The 17,657-nt window shown below is 36.0% G+C and overlaps 2 protein-coding genes across 4 annotated transcripts; one reads left to right on the top strand and one right to left on the bottom strand.

Moving 5' to 3' along the window:
* Positions 1–443: 443 nt before the first annotated feature.
* On the bottom strand, positions 444–13,733 carry LOC105345019 (DDB1- and CUL4-associated factor 8). Of its 3 annotated transcripts, none has more exons than XM_011452999.4 (14): positions 13,712–13,733; positions 5,340–6,511; positions 4,605–4,714; positions 3,813–3,953; positions 3,323–3,417; positions 3,080–3,187; positions 2,806–2,833; positions 2,509–2,550; positions 2,351–2,408; positions 2,066–2,173; positions 1,745–1,875; positions 1,430–1,549; positions 1,186–1,311; positions 444–958 (listed from the first exon to the last, which is right to left on the bottom strand). In XM_011452999.4, the coding sequence occupies exons 2-14, from the start codon at positions 6,439–6,441 to the stop codon at positions 857–859; spliced, it is 2,271 nt and encodes a 756-aa protein (XP_011451301.3). In that variant the 5' UTR covers positions 6,442–6,511; positions 13,712–13,733; the 3' UTR covers positions 444–856. The 3 variants fall into 3 exon arrangements, with proteins under 3 accessions (XP_011451301.3, XP_011451300.3, XP_065933578.1); XM_011452998.4 differs by lacking the exon at positions 13,712–13,733 and adding an exon at positions 7,059–7,195; XM_066077506.1 differs by lacking the exon at positions 13,712–13,733 and adding an exon at positions 7,007–7,028.
* On the top strand, positions 7,256–17,541 carry LOC105345018 (hormone-sensitive lipase). The gene is made up of 9 exons (XM_011452997.4): positions 7,256–7,500; positions 7,737–8,127; positions 8,558–8,713; positions 9,021–9,098; positions 9,185–9,376; positions 9,573–9,828; positions 14,134–14,352; positions 14,716–15,617; positions 15,799–17,541. The coding sequence occupies exons 1-9, from the start codon at positions 7,361–7,363 to the stop codon at positions 15,997–15,999; spliced, it is 2,535 nt and encodes an 844-aa protein (XP_011451299.3). The 5' UTR covers positions 7,256–7,360; the 3' UTR covers positions 16,000–17,541.
* The last annotated feature ends 116 nt before the right edge of the window (positions 17,542–17,657 follow it).

The raw sequence follows: 17,657 nt of genomic DNA, 5'->3' as shown, positions 1-17,657 counted from the left end.
AACCTTCATTGAATACCACTTGTCTTGGTTTTGTTGTAGAGATGATCCATGAAATTAAGAGGGGTGGATGGTTGTTGCCATTTTTAGACTGTATTGATCTCCTTTACAAGAAGAGTTCTGTATAAAGATACAGGAAACTTTAAAATATAAAACTGAAGTTAATGGAATTTTTCTTCACTAAATAATGGTTTTTAGCTTAGCAAATCATATCTAAAAATTAAGGTATATCTGATGGTTGCCGACAACCCAGCCACCTTACATGTTCCTTGAAGTGCAAAATAGAATTACGTCATATTGTATATATAGGATCATTAGCCATGAATTTATGTATCCCTGAAACTGTGATTTTCACTAAATCCACAAAAATTGATATCCTCTATATACCCATTTCTAAAAATGTTATGATGTCTTAACCTCGAAATATATAAAAAATGCAACATACATAAATTTTATCATTTATTGAGAACACAAACTGTATGGTCATCACCATAAATATAATTTCATTATTATTCAAATTCACTCCAATGTTAAATATTTGTAAACATATAGGTCGATCATTTCATGATGAGGGCATTCTATACATAAACTGAAAGAAAAAGGATGGGCTAACACAAAAGAATGAAAAAACAAAGAAACAAACGCCAGATATCAACAAAATCTGAATCGAACAAAACTGTCCACTAGGATGTGAGCATGCATGATGGAGTCTGAAAATTATATTTCAAATGAGGGTAGCTTGAAGCAAGTATGAAGTTGTTAACAAAGAATGCAATTTCCAATATTCCTGCATATAAATGTTTTGATTAATCTGGCACAATTCACTGATTTCTGACCATTAAGGTCACGCATGGCTGATTTACTGCTGTGCACACTGAAGCCTCTCCACTGGACCGGATTCCGAGTCGTCCGAATCAGATTCAGAACTGTTGGAGCTAGAATCGTCACCATCTGGATCATTCTACAAAAATGATGGAGAGATACTTGTTATTCATTAGTTCTCATGGATATAAGACAAGATTCATTAAACTTTTATTTGAAAGTGCGATAGAACTACATCGCTCTCTATCCTAGCAAACCTGTCTCCTCCTGAATTTCTATTTCTCCGTAAAAATAAAATACAGTAAATGAAGATAATGTTTTAACGGTCAGTGAATGTAAGGAATAGCTCAGTATTGGGGTAATTACCCTTCTGCGTGCGCGGCTGATCTGCCGCATTATGTAGTACATCATAGGTCCGTCCAGCATGTCGTGTAGAGCCGAGGGGTCACTCAGGTTCTCTTCCTCTCGCTCTTTCCTGTTCTTTTTAGCAGTCTGTCAAAACAAGTAAAAATGTTTCATATTCCAATGAAATAAGTTCAGATCAGCACCCATTTGTTCAACTATTTATGGAACATCATATTGGGTGAATGAACCTAAAACTTAAGCCTACCTTTTTGAGGTTGGGTAACACAGAAGGTTCATCTGAGGTTGGGGCCCAAATCTTTACATCATGGTCCAGTCCACTTGTAGCAAGAATTGGGGCGAAGGGATGTGGCTCTAGCACGTTAATCTGGGAGACAAAGGACAAACTGAACTCAGAGGATGTGTCACGTTTTCAGCACAGTAAGATATGAATAACGATTGATCATTGTTCTATATCACTCATGAAATGCCTTTAGTTAATTTTTCCTGTTAAATTCTTAGCAATAATAACCGTGGAACACAAATACGGCTCCGTTATTTTTAAGCTTTAGTTGTGGCTTACCACCCCACTGTCGTCTCCTTCCATAAACTGTACCACATTCTCCGTCTCTCTGTCCCAGAGGAAAACATGGCCACAGTCGCTGCCACTGACCACAAACTCACTGCGAGGGCCATAAAAGTTCACCCCTTTCACTGGAAAACACATATCATCAAAGTTTTAACATAGTACTATACAGATATGGAGTTGCATTTTGCAAAGCCCCAGTAATCTCGCATACAAAAGCGCACGCTAGATCGGCCATCAGATTCCCACCATGACAATTGAATTATGATATTAATTTCTTTCCTTGTATTAAATTTCTGTGACTAAGTGACTTCTGACCTGTGGCATTGTTCCTGTGACCCCCATATTTATGAATGTAGTCAGCTCCATCGGAATGTGTGTTGTCAAAGAGATAAATATCCTCATCATTGTAAGAACCCATCACCTCTACAAAAATCATAAAATTTTAATCAATTATCCTTTACTTTTTTATATGTATTTAACGGATTTATTTTTGATCAGCAGTAAGAATTTTCAATCAACTACATGGTATTAGTTTGCAAATTTTACATCAAGTTCCAATATATTCTGCTAACGTAACTTTCACATATAGGCAAGACTTACCTGTTCCATTGTAATTATACACAGCACAGGTGATGTCAGCTTTAGACTTGCTGTCAACCTGAAATCATGATATAGAATTTTACATGATACATGTACCACTAGTTTGTTGAACTATAACATTTTGTTGCTTGTTTTTCATGAACAACATCTACACCTACCAAATGATGAGGGCAGAATTTCTTGACTATTCCATCTTCACTCTGGAAGGAATTAAAAATAAACATGACATGTTTGTAAACCAAGACCTGCGTTAGGCTCCCTTACCGAAGTTTTACTTTCTGTTTAAAGAGGGGGCATAATGAATAAATATACTAGTTCATGTATTAGTAATACTAGTAGCCATTTAGGAAGGATTTAAATTCTTTAATCATTAGATTATTAAATTTCAAATATCATAAATTTACTGGTCTAAGCAAGGCGCTTTTTAGTGTTATTTGAGAAAATGACATGCTTACATCAGTAATTTTCCTCTTGTCATATATTCTGGAACAGAAAAATTGCAATTTATTTTTACAAAGTAATTTGTACCGGTTTATTATTTCTCAGAAGTTTTCAGCACTACACACTTACAGTAACAAATGGATTAGTCTAACACAACATCAGAATTTTTATTTTAAATCAATTAATTACCATATTTGATAAAAGTATGAAGCATTTGAAAAATCACTAAAACTGTATGATGAAACTTTGTTCATTAAAAAAAAGGAATTCAAATGAATCATAATTTACCTGATGTATCGATCTCTTCCTCCGACACAAAACTCAAAAGAGTTCACAGGGTTTGAATGGATGCTGTACAGAGGGACTCGACGATTCTCCAACTTTGTCTGACACAATCTGAAAAGTTAGTCATTTATATGAACATGTATCTACTAACTACCACAACAAAGGGCCGAAGCATTTTTTCTTTACAAACTATGGACAAAATTATGTTATAAAATTAAAAAGAGGAGATGAAGGTCCTTAGATTACTTGGCTGGTTTATCATCACGCAAGTCAATGGAGAACACCATGGCATCTTCACCACAACTAAGAAACACGTGAGGCGAATCCAACTCCAGAGCCAGCTACAACAGATAAAATAGTTTGAAACTAGAATCTCATTAAACCTAGAATTTGAAAGTACAGAAGAAATAGATTAGTGGTTCTAATTTTGAACGAAATCATATGACTCGGAGGCTTCATGTCCTATTATTTTGCCCCCCCCCCCCCCCCCCCCCCACCAGCAAAATATACAACTTGATTCAGATAAGAACATAATATGAATTTTTCCTCACACTGAGTGAAGCACTGAAGGCAAGAATTTGTCAATGCATCCCTTGATGCTGAGCTAACCCTACATGCATATTTAAATCTGAAACGCATGACAGAATTACCTTCAATTCAACTATTGTAATTCCCCTCTAATGTTGTGCCTTAATTCTGTGATGCACTTAGTGCATTTATGCTATGATAGACTTACCTTGTGTGCAGCACCTTTATGTTGTGCCAGTTTCTTGGTTCCTTTACACACACCGGTCAGTGAGAGCTCCGCCAACCTCACCTGTCCGTCCCTGGCACAGCTCACCACGTGACAGTCACCACTGAACGGCATGAACTTGGCCTACAAGGTCAATTCAATCATTTGTTCAACTCTGGCCTTGTCATTATGAAATGTTAAGTTTCTTTCACTTTCACACAATTTAAATTATAATTTAGAATTAGTGTATTTTCAAACTATATCTCATGAACATATTTCAGGTTACAAGATTGCATGGTCTATTTAAATGATATAATGATTACAAAGTTTATAAAGTGAGATTGACCAAAATAATTTCTCTTTCTCATCCTTTCTTAGCTCTGAAACTATCTCCAATGGGAGTACTTTAGGGTACCTCACTACACCTAGACTTATACTTTTTAAGACACTAGGTAGATGGCCATTTATATGTATTGTTAAATTGTTCTTATCAATCGATTTGGTTGAATATTGTCATAGTTCAGAGGTTAAAGTATCAGGCTAGTGAACTGCAGATCATGACTTTGAATCCACTTGGAGCTTTTGTTCATATTTCCGGAATAAATTTCTGAAAACATAATTTTTTATCCAAAATTGACATTTTTTCACCTATTTGACTTGTATACTTCTCATTTGTCATGCTATTTATCACAATCACGTAATTTTCTGGTGATTTGAGAAACTATTTCAAGGTGTAGTGAGCCACCTTAATATTCACAAATTCAATGTAAAACGAGTGTCAAAAGCCAGCTATACCTGGAATACGTTGCCACGGTGACCGCTGTCATACACAAGTGAGGGCCTCTTTTTGATCCAGTTCCACAAAATTACATTCAGATCATCAGAGCCACTAGCCAGCAATGTACCTGTTGAATTTGAAAATTTCAAATACAATGTAGCATGTAAATGAACAAAACAATTACATCTAATTACACTAAAGATGGTCACCAAATTTACCATTAGATCTACCTTTAATTTTTGTACAAGATTTTTGAAGCCATAAACTAATATCAAGATAATATGGTTAAGAAAAATTCCATTTAATTTTGACAATAAAAGCTGAACATTTTCCTATACATTTTTATACAGAACTCTTCATCTCAAGGAGGTTAAAACAGTCTAAAAATGGCCATGACCATCGAGCCCTCTTAACACAAAACTAACACAACTATTTTTAATGCACATTGATAATTTCCCAAATACAGCACGATAAACCTTGTTCTTTAATACAATAACTATCTAACTATTGTGTCATACTCTTCGTAATACACATATCATTTTAGAAATATTTGGTGAACAGGTTTAATATACCGGTACAATTAATCATTTTCGAAGAAACAAAAGTATCAAGTTTCCCCAATGAAAATAAATCACAAAACTAACAATTAATCAAAACAGATGTACATGTACATATACAATCATTTTAAAATTCAGTTTGACATGATGCAAGAAACAAGGAAAACATGTGAGATATTAATGAGAGAGCCCTACCAATTCTGTTGAAGCTAAGAGCATTGACGCAGCCCTCATGGTACTCCATCTTATACTGAAGCTTCAGTCTCTGCACCATCTGTAAGCTCCCTTGTACCTTCTCCCGGAATATAGAGGGAGGCGTTCTATTGGAGAAACCCATCTGTCGGCTACTCAGGTCTTTTAAGGCAAACCAGGTGTGTTTGGGTTTGACTTGATTTTCTTCCTCCTCTTCTTCTTCTGACTCTGGCTGCTGATCTTTTGATTTCACAGATTCCTCGGGATCATCTATCTCCTCATCATCTGTAAATTCATCAGAATCAAGCTCACTGTCTGTCTCTATGTCTGCCATTCCGCTTTGATCTCCATCTGCCGTCTCCTCGTTCTGGTTGGTCTCATTCTCGTCACTCTCGGAGGATATCCTCTGGAAGCGGTACTTGCGTTTCTTAGCTGGGCGTTTTCTGAATGCTGCAACATCTGAGTCATCTTCGGAATCATCATCATCAGAATCTTTGTTTACCATGTCCACATCATTTTCTTCTCCATTTTTGGCTGATTCAACTACTTCACTACCTTGGGCTACTTCCTCTGGCATTTGTCTATTATTCTTTGGTTCACCTGCTGAGCCATTTTTTATGGCATCAGCCACTGCGTCAACTTTTCTGTTATTTTTATTTTCATTTTTCCGCTTTTCACTTTTCACATGCGCGTTACACTCAGAATTTGTCTTAGAATTGCTTCCACTGTCTGTCACACAGTCTGAGACCGACTCACTGAGATCGAGTTCTGAGATAGAACAATCCCTCAGACTTGGTGAGTGCTCAGTTCCGAGTCCACTGTCTTTGGCACTGTTGGACACAGGTGACCTCTCAACATCAATGCCACTATCTTCCAACTTGGGTAGGCTGAGATTTAACTCACTCGAGTTATTGGCCGTATGATCTGATCCATCGAGTTCAGCGTTAAATGAGCCATCAAGGAGACTGGTGTCGCAGCCCGACTCATCTGTTAGTATCTTGTGGTTTGTCAATATCGCCCCATTTTTAACTTGGTTGCTGGACAGAGAATCTTCTCTGTTTTTTCCCTTTTTGCTGTCTTCAAAACTCTCAGTTGCTTCAGCCATCTCACCCTACATCAAGAAGGACTCCAAAATATGCGATCAGTCTCAAAATTCATTGGAATAAATGTCAACTCTGCAAAATATAATGTCATAGTTTCTGTAGAATGCTTCGAATACAATTTTGGCTTGAAGCATGAAGACAAACAAAAAAGCTAAACTAAAATAAATTAAAAATTCTGTCTTGGGTCTAGAAAGCAAGCCTTCAATTCTTGTATGCTGTACAGTGTACAATTTTTATTTTTTTTTCTTGAAACAATCTTGATTGATTAATTATATTGATTTAGGATGACAAATAGGACAAACCATTAAGAATTAGAATACGCAAGACCAGAGTAGGTGTCATTTAAGGATTCTGGAGGGCATTAATTCAAAGTATTTATATCATCTAATCTGAGACGCACTCAAGAGATTGTGACGTACAATACATGGGGAATTATGGCGTAAACAATGAAACCTGATCGAGCACGAAAGCCCGCAGATATCACATAACGTACATGCAAAATAATATTAACATTACAGAGAAACATCCTTCTACTGCAATTTTATACTCTCAAAAAGCGAACAACACCTGTCATTAAAACCAAAACAATTCTAAACCATCAGCTGTCATTTGTTTTTACCGTTTTCATCTTTTCTGTTTTCACCCTGCTGTTCCGGAAACCTGTAATCTTATTGGTTGAAATTAGAAAATTCTTGAGTAGAAAATTGATACAAATATTTTAAAATGTTTTAATGGAGCATCAAACTGAACTTATTTTGATAAGTATTTTTAGGGACTAGTAAAATTCTAAATATTTTGCCGACAAAAACAAACTGCGGAACTTCACTTCCGCCGTGCACTTTGGGCTGTCAGACTCTTATTGCTGTTTTGTTTACATCGGACGTGTTGGGTGTTGCGACATGTCATCTGACATCTTCTGACATGGCAAAACTTTTCAGTTCACTGTTTAAAGATCTAAGAGCCCTTTCCCTCAGTAATATCGAGTTTTTTCAACATGGAACCAGCAGCACGCACGCAAAATTCCATCAGTCGTTTGTTATGTTATTTGAGCACCTTGACAGGTACGTAAGATCTATCAGACAGGTGATATGGACCTAGGCCAAAAGTTCTAATGTCTAGTGTATATATAAATTAAATGGTTATGCCATTATAAAATCAACATATAATCGATTTACATACATTACACAGATATTTATGACACGTCAAAAAAAAAAAAATACAATGATAATCATGATTATTATTTGATAAATGAAATCGTATGTGTTCAATGAAATTAATATATTCAATGTACTTTCAGAGGTATTCAGCCATCCATTGAACATATAGCCCCACTCCTCTCGAAGTACGACCTGTCCCCAGACACACAGGCCAATGGTTATCGCAGTCTTCTGAAGGTCGTCCACAAATGCTGCGGAAACCTTTTGAGACTGTCTCGGTACATCAATGTCAACCGAAGTTCACTGTTTTTCCGCGGCAACTTTTACAGCAAGGAACTGGAGGCATATGTGATATGTCTAGGACAGTTGAGAGCCACCTTGTACTATGCGCAGAAGCTTGTGGCGTACAGTGAAGAGGGTTCTCTGTTTGCGGATGAGGACAATCTGGAGGACCCCGTGGTGGAGAAATTGATGGAGGAGGTGGAGTGCCTGAGCCAGAACTGTTTCTATGGGCGATGTCTGGGCTTCCAGGTGTGTCATATTGTTCTTGATGATGAGATGCTTACTGCAGCATTTATCGATCTCTATTAATTAAAAAATGGTTCAAGATATCAAGGGCCACTCAGTTATTTTGTAAGGACGTGTAACTTACCACAGAAAGTGTAGGGTTATTAGCTTTGAATATCCTAGTGTTATTTTACAATTTTTTTTAAATTGATAACATAAATAGAAACTTGGTCATTTTAAGTTGCATCTGAAATGTAATTGATATCTTTAAATTAAGACTTCATTTGCAGAAATTGATAAGGGATGAACAGAGCAGAAATTGTCATTGTAGTATATTATTTACTTGTTAACATGGTTAAGTCTTTTTAAGACAATGTGAAACTGATAGATATTTGAATACATATATATATATTTTTTCAGTATTAGTCCTTAATGTTATGACTTTACATTTTAGTTCTGTGAGAGCATGCACCGACCCCTGACCACTGTAGCTGTTGCCATGGCATCCTTCAGTGAGGGGTACCTGGAGAAAACCCACTTCAAACAATTGACAGCCTCTGTGGTCAACAGCGGGAAGTATCTGATGAATCCAGAGCTGAGGGCAGAGCAGGTGAGAGAAAAAGATTCATACTGTGTACTGTATAATTCATGGTGGTCCAATTTTCCTAGATTCCGTGGGTACCCTTCACCCATGAATATAAGTCCTCAACAAATTATGAAACCTAGTATTCATTAATCATACAAGTGAATCCTCCAAATTTGAGCCCCTTAAACCTATGAAAAATTAACAATTTACGATTTGCCCCTACCTAGTAAAATAATTGTACTTGATTCATTGCTAGGCTATTAACTATTCTTTGTAAAGTATGAAACTACGGTGTACAGAAATTGAATGTTGATATTTCTTATCTTTGTAGATTGTGGGTGTCACAAGAACAGCAAATGTGGAGTTCTGTAAGAACTTCTGGGGTATAACAGAATCGGACATCATGCAGGTACAATTAGACTAACAGTAGATCACCTCCCTAAGTGTAAAAGTCAACATCACCATCTATTAGTAATAACATTATTTGAATTTCAGGCAGTGCCTTCTTTAGTTTGTCCAGCCATCAAGGTCAATGAGGTTATTCACCTGAAGCCAGAACAATTAGAACTCCCAGCTGTGAACTCGGACAACCCCAGGGAGATGGTTGTGATTACGCCTCCCTGCGCTCACACTGGGCCCGGGCCGGTCAAGGTCAGACTGATGTCATACGAGCCCAGGGAGGGGCAGGTACGTTGGTTTTACTAGCTCTACTGAACCAAAATCACTTAAAACTATTTCTCAGATGGGTGATGTGGTCCATGAGCTTCTTGTTGTCAAAGAATCACCAGCATATTTGTTTTTTTAATTATCCTTATGAAATTGTCATGATTATTTGTGAACAGCAGTGTGTAAGTCCACAACCTTTTTCTTTCCTTTATTCCAGGAGTTACGACACAGTCGCCAGAACCCCCGCCATCGCCTGCCAATGTCCAGCAGTCTGCTGATCCACTGTCACGGGGGAGGATTCGTCGCCCAGTCCTCTAAATCCCACGGCATCTACCTCAGACAGTGGGCCAAGGACCTCAACATCCCCATCCTGTCTATAGACTACTCCCTGGCCCCTGAACAACCCTTCCCCAGGGCCCTGGAGGAGTGCTTCTTTGCCTATGCATGGGCCCTCAAGAATTGTGCCAAATTAGGTAATGTTTAATGGCTAGTGCTTATAGGGAATTGTGTCAAATTAAATAACAGCACAATGTTCAATGTTTTACTTGAGTTAAAGCGGATTGTGCCCAAGTATGAATTGTGCCTAAGAGAGTAAAATTCCAGTTATGACATATTTTCAGTAAGGTTTTCCCTGTAGACTTTAAAAATTTCTAATTTTTAAGCAGATTGCATATACCTTGACCGCTTTATGTCATATGACCAAAAGTATCAAGCTACTCGTAAGAGTCGCAGAAGCACTATATATGAAGAATCAACTAAAAGTTGGGCCAGTATGACGTGCCACTTTTTGAACATGAATGACAAATTATCTCTATTATTGCAGTGTTTGTACTTTTAAAGGAAGCAAGCATTTTACTGTCAGAGTTTAGCAATGAAACGACGTACAGGCGAATCTCGATAACTCAAACTTTAGAGGACCATGATTAAATTTTGAGAGATCAAGAGTTCGAGAGATCGAAAGTTAAAAAACAATCTGGAAATTTTTGTTCTGGTCATTTTGGTTTTAAAATTATAGTAGCCAGAAGTTTATATTTATATAGAACATGGAAGGATGGTCTAACATGGTTTCACTTGTAGTTTTTGCTCCTTTACTTCAATTCAAATAATAACAAAACCTAGCTGTGTGGGTTTTTTTCACTTTTTAAGCATTTCATGTTTTCTTAATCACAGAATGTTTTAAATAAAGAGCGGTTAAATTTTCCGTTAATTTCACAAGTTGTTGAAACTAATAGGCTGGTTACGAATTGCCTAATATGTACCCTTGGAAGGAAGCAAGGGGTAGTGTCACTTACGTAATCAACCAATTAATACTACCACTAGCACCAGGCATTTACTTGATCATCAAGGTAAGTTGCTAGAGGAGCTATAATTTTATGCTTGTACACAGCCACCACTTCGAGTTATCAAGAGTGAAAAACAATTAAATACGTATAATGGGACCCAGGTTTTACTTCGAGAGATCAAAAAATTTGAGGGATCAGAGTTTGAGAGATCAAGGCTAGAGTAAATTTGCTTAGTTATACAGAGAAAAAAAATCGGGACCGTTTCACTTTGAGAGATCAAGTTAGAACTTCAAGAGATCGAAGTTCGAGTCATCCAGTGTCACCTGTATTTACAGAGTATTGAAAACATTTAACTAATTTACTGGATCAGTACTTAATTGACAGAAAAATGAATATTCTAATACCTTACATAATAAAAGAAAATTGTCATTTGGTTCTCTATGCAATGAAAGTAGGTTCATAATGAAAATATATAATATTGGTGACTTTGTGATAGAAATATGCATACCTGATGATACGTATTACATTTCATGGTAATCTTAACTAAACAGCTGTGTGATTTTCAGTAGAAGACACTATTCCATTTTACACCCAACTTATTTTTTTCTATTCAGCATAACAATTTTTTTTTATTTGCGGGATGATTGGATTCCACTATCTTTTAGGTAAATTTAAAACCGACTAAAGATATGATTATCACATTATATTACTTGATCACATATGCACATCCTAACAATTAGTTGACATAAAAAGAAATATTTTTTTGGTATTTTTTTTTCAAAGCATTTTGTAGAGGTAAAAGAAAACACACATTGGGATTCCAAGAAAGTGAGGATATTGACTTATCTTGCTCTAAGATGTTGCTTTTTTACCGAGCTTGTGTTATATAAAAAAAATTCTAAACTTAACTAGATTATGGATTTAAAATGTACCAGTTTGTTATAAGAACATAAGTTTCGATTTTTTCCCTCAGATACTCTAGACGTTCGTTAACGTTTGTATTTAAAAAACAAGACACTTTCATGAGACAAAAATGTTAATTGCATCTACGCTATTAACTTAATGTCCTAGCAAATTAAATAATTGCTGTATAATAGATGTCTGAATTTATCTTAACAGCTATATGTGCACATGAAAGTTAATTTATTTCAAATGTCATTACCATCTCTTTGTTATCAGAAAAAAGCAGTGACTGTCATGGTTTTCTTGGGGGTGTCAATTTTAACTGTAACCTTCCCAAATAGGCACTATTTATATTATGTTACCCCAATCTTCTTCTAAAAGTATTGAGCACTTATAAGTTAGTAATGTAAAAATCGTTATATGGTTAAATTAATGCGATAAACATATTTATAATTTTCTTTTTTTCAAATTACAAAGGGTTGGTTGGGTTGGCATTTTCAAACATTTTGTAGTTCCAAAAACATCTGTCTACTTTCGTTTCATGGTTACACAACCACTACAGACATGTATTCCTATTTCATTCTCTCACCAGAGGTCGTGCTACACAATCTTCGCTTACACCTCTCTCAACGTCAAAAAATAGTTTGTCAATCACATGATCAAAACAAGCATGGGGAGCACGTGATTTTATTGTTTCAATTCATCTGCAAATTCAGAAAAACAATTCTGAATTGGGAGCGTGCATAAACTGCTTATTCAAAACTTTAAAACAATTTTGTCAAACTAGGTCGTGATCAGATTTTAATTTTTACCTCTCCAAAATAAATCTCACAATAACTCAGAAATAAAAATATATTAAGGTATTAAAGATTTGAATTAAATTATTTATAATAATATTTATAGATAAAAGAAGTACCACGGTAACTACATCAATGTCAATTACATTTTGCCCACTGTTTCAGTTTATACAAGAATCTTGTACATTGGGCTTTGACAGGGGTGTAAGCAAAGCTTGTAAAGGACAACCTTTGATGAGAGAATGTTCCTATTCAAGAAAACATTGTATGCCACATTGTCTGTGATATGAAACAAAACAAAACTGTCTCCTACTTTAAATATTTTCCAAAAAGTTCGTATACAGTAGTTTAACCCTTGCGCTGCTTGTCCTTAGTCAAATGACCTTGACCTTTACCTATGTAACAAGAAACCTTAGTGCTCATTATTAGCTTCCAATGTATTTGCTTTTGAAGCATTATGTATCAGACCCCAAAAGTCACACAGATATTGTCCTGTTAGTAATCCATTATTACATGTAGTAGAACATGTAAGTAGAGTATACCTTTAACTTCAATCTCACTGATTATTTCCTTATTTTTATATCAATTTTTTACATGGTCCCATGAAAGGGGGGGGTGGGGTGGGGGGGAGGCCATTTCCATGTTAAGTCAATTTTTTGTATGTAAATTTCAGAAAAATCTTTGCTGCGCAAAAAAGTGGTTGTGGGGGGGGGGGGGGGGGGGGCTAATGATATCTCTATTAAAGTTCAGGAATTATTTCTCATAACTTAAACATATAGTTTGTTTCAACTGTTTAGGCTAATCGATCTTATTTATACATTAATCATGATTAGAACCAATGCAATGAAGGGTTGTAAACTGATCAGTATTTTGATAACGAACCATCATTTCAAAGGAGGATTTTTATCTGTAAAATGCAAATATTTTCCTGAATAAAACAATTTACTTTGTTGTCTTTAAAATTGTTCATATAATTGTCATAATTGATTAAGCTTTATTTGTTGGATCAAATTGTTGTGTGTTGCTAGGGAAATCAAATGTTGCTAAAGTATATTCTACATTGAATTTATATTATCATTGCCAATGGGAATTCAGCTAATTGGCAGTTTACTATTTGAATTATTTCCTTTTCTTAAAAATTGTGTTATTCTTGCAAAAAAAAAAAAAAAACAACTTGGAGAGTAACTTATATGGCTATAACAGCATAAATTCAGCCAAAAAGATTGCTAAGTCTTTTGTGTTCCAGAGCAACATAAACAATAAGCTTAAGTTAAAACATATTTTTTCTAGGAAAACAAGTTCGAATACAGTGGTACCCACAATATAGATATAAATACATTTGAATAGGGGGCCAAATTTGGCCCTTACCTTACCTTGTTCTTGGCTCTTATCCTACCTTGTTCTTTAATGATAAAACTTCTATTGGAGCTCTACAGAGCCCAAAAATGAATAATTAATGCATATATTCCCAAAAACTTGAAAACAAGCTTGCTAACCTCTTTCCAGTACTTTCAATACATATGTACTTTGATTTATGGTTATATAATACTGAGGTAATGCTGAAGATTTTGACCCGAGATGTAGGATAAACAGCTGAAACTCATTTGTTAGCTTTGTTTGTTACTTTCTATATTTTACATGCCAGCAATGTCTGCATGTTTTCTAGGTCTGGGATGGACGGACAGAATCTTGGCAAGATCTAATTCATTCAATATTGACGTACTTTCCTCGTTTACACGATATTTTACATGCTTATTTATCAAAAACACTGTTTCCATTTTACATGCTCTTGTAGGATGGACTGGAGAGACCCTGTGCCTGGCTGGAGACAGTGCTGGAGGGAATCTGATGATCTCCACGGCCATGAGGGCTGCCTCCTTTGGGATCCAGATCCCGGATGGGATCATGGCTGCCTACCCTGTGGTCTTGGTGAGGTACACCCCCTCCCCTGCACGTATCCTGGCTCTGATGGACCCCCTGCTTCCTGTGGGGATCATGATGAGGTGCCTGGCAGGTGAGTTCTGATTCCATGGTATGTAAGGGTGTCCCAAAACATACTGGGTATGTTACACCTTTTATCATCAATAACTTTTTTTTTACATATACCGGTACATGTACCTAAAGTCAGATTCCGTTAAAATAAACATTCTTTGAGAAAAAAATATGCATAAATATTGGAGGCACTTTCATGTACATGTGCAAGTCAGTCATATTTATCTCTGTTTATAATGTTTAGTACTGATTATGTAAAACTTCTGTGGAAGTTTTGTGTTCTTGGTAATGTAAGATATATTGTTATTTCGTCAGTGTACTAACACAGCTAAAGAAATATCAATGTAAAATGAACCGTGTATAATCCATTGTTGCCTTCTTTTAGCGTATGCAGGAATATCTCAGAAGTTTGAGAATTCCATTGAGGATGAGCCATTTGAAGTCATAGAGGCAGAGGAAGCACTTCATGAAGACGACATCTTTAACTACAAGATAAAAAATGGAGTCAAGGGGGACAACTTCTCCTCCATGACCAGCAGCTGCCATTCGATAGAATCGCTAGACAATTTAGACGAGCCGGATATTTCTGGAGTGTCGAAGCGCTGTCACTCAATTGAGTCTCTGGACACGATGGAAGAGCTGGATATTTCTAGTCAGCAGTCATCAGTGTTGGAGGGAATCTGTGCCGACTCGGACGATGACATCACAGTTCTAAAGCGAGTCCAGCACCCCTCAGAATCCATGGGAGAGATGGAGGAACTCACCCCCGACAACTCAGAGGAAGTTCTTCTCCTGAGTTCTGAGGAAGAAGAGGATTATGATATTGTAAAACCAGAGGAGGTTGTTGAACCACCACAAGAGGAGGTTAAGATGAATGACTGTAGACTGCGTGTGTCTATATCTGTTGGACATGTACACCAATCTCAAACTGATCAGAACCTCTCTGTGATGGACAGCGTGGCAGGATCTCTGACCAGGTCCAACATGTCCGACACCAAGCACCTGCTGATACAGGATGGATCAGTGAACCATGGCCAGGACCCGACAAAGCCAACCACGAACCATGCGAGTCGACCAATCAGACACAGTCCGTCTTGCCCAGAGATCAGCGATACTCTCAGATATGGCTTCTCAGGAAAATTTACTCCACAGTACACTAAGGAAAGTCACCGGAAGTTTAGTCCACTCCAAATGTTCCGTAAACTTCCCATTGTAAAGAACCCCTACATGTCTCCCTACCTGGCCCCTGATGAAATGTTGAAGTGCCTTCCTCCCATTAAACTAGTGGTAGGTAGAAACTTTGCATGTTCATTAAATAAGAAGTTATGAGAAGGAGGAACAGGGTTATACATCTGTTTGTAGAGTGAATTTTTAGCTTTTTGTTTTCTTTGTCCTAGGCCTTTATAGGAAAGGTAGTTATAATTTTTTTATTAGACCTTTTAAAAAATGTTTATTTTTTCTATTTTAGGCTTGTCACCTTGACCCCCTGCTGGATGATTCTGTGATGTTTGCCCGGAGGTTGCGTAGCCTTGGTAACCAGGTGGAGCTCCACCCAGTGGATGATCTTCCCCATGGCTTCCTGAACTTCTCCACGGCAAGCAGGGAGGCACGACTGGCCTCGGACGTCTGTGTGGACAAAATACGACAAATTCTTCAACTTTCAACATAACTGGGCATTGCTGTAATTTTTTGTAACAAATTGTGAAGCATTGATGGAATCCACATGAAAATTCTGTTTTGTAAAGAAATGCAGTGGAACAAAACAAAAAAACAGTGGGACAAATTACAATCATGGATGTTTTTTTAATTACTTATTACATAAATCTCAATTCATATTGATTACATGATTATTGCTCTCATTTGGAACACCTCTTAAAACAAGCAATGAAATACATGTATCATTTTGATATTTAAAATATATTTGGTTGATTTCATATTGGAAACTTAGTGATTTTGGTATGAACTCAAGAGTACCTGATGTGTTTTATGGTATTATGACATTAATTTACTGGTTTTATTGTTAAACAATATCCATTTTACTGTAGAGTTGATACAGCAGCTTGACCTGTTTTGTGATAAGATTCCCTTACTTATGCGGTGCTTATTTTTATAAACAATTGTTGTCTCTGTAATTGAGGAGTATAGAATTAGATTTTTTTAAAGCTATTATATTTCATTGATTATAATCATGCTATATTAAAAAGGAATGGGATTATATTGTGATCTGACAAAACAATGGCACCTTGTGTTCTTTTGATTCAGTCTCATGGATGTGAATATTTGGGCATTAACCCTATTGCATTGTCTGTAAGATAATTTTTTTGTTTTTGGAATATTTTCTTTAATATTACAATATAATAATTACTTCCCTAAAGTACAGTTGAACTTCGATATCTTGAACACCGATATCTCGAATACAATAGATATGTCGAAGTTATATTTAAGTCCCAACCACCTATTTTTTAAGAACAAAGTTAGACTGTATTGTAATTTTGGCTTTGTTGTCATAAAGAAACTACTTTTGTATGGTAGTTTCTCACAGAACAGAATTTCACAAGCTGTATTTTCTGTACTTTTAGCATATATTAGCCATGTATTAAAAGGAAAAACAGGTCTGTATTCTCCCCACTCAGTGAATTGTTCTGTGTCAGAAAATGGATGTTTTGAATTAGTAGACAATTTTACTGTCGTGAGATGTTTTATGATCTACAGTGCAATGTTATTTGATTTTTTAAATCTCACTATCATTCTGGAGAGAACAGATCATGTATCACCCAGAATAAATTTTATTTACCATATTTTAGTAGTTTTCAATGTATACATGATTTAAACTTTTAAATGACTCAATTTATTTTAATAGTCACTGCAGATGTAAAATATGAATGTAACGAAATCTTATAGGTTCAGTCTTCTCACTTGATCTGTTTTAAACTATTGTTTATCTTCCAAGCATACTTGCTCTATTTTGTGAATTACATGTACATGTATTTATGTATTATATACACCATTGTGAGTTGCCCCAGCAGCTGTTGATATTTTGTCAGCAATCATACTGTCTTAATGTGTTAACCCCTTAAATGCCAGCCCGAGGTTTGTGTTATAAAAAAATGAGCAGTTAAATTATTTTTTAAAATATTTACTGTAATGACCATTACCGTTTAAATTGTGATGCACAAGATGTTTGTTGAAAATAAATTAATTTTCCATGAAATGTTTTGTTTTGATTGAAGTTCATATGCCTTTCTCTCTCTCTCTCTCTCGTAAAGATAAATGGACTGTATGCTTTCAAACATACACATAGTTTAAGTAAATGTAGGCCTAATGATA

This window comes from Magallana gigas, chromosome 2 (genome assembly GCF_963853765.1).
Source record: "Magallana gigas chromosome 2, xbMagGiga1.1, whole genome shotgun sequence".
In the NCBI taxonomy this organism is placed as follows: domain Eukaryota; kingdom Metazoa; phylum Mollusca; class Bivalvia; order Ostreida; family Ostreidae; genus Magallana; species Magallana gigas.
Note: the sequence above shows the minus strand (reverse complement) of the source record. Positions and strands in the feature narration are given on the sequence as shown.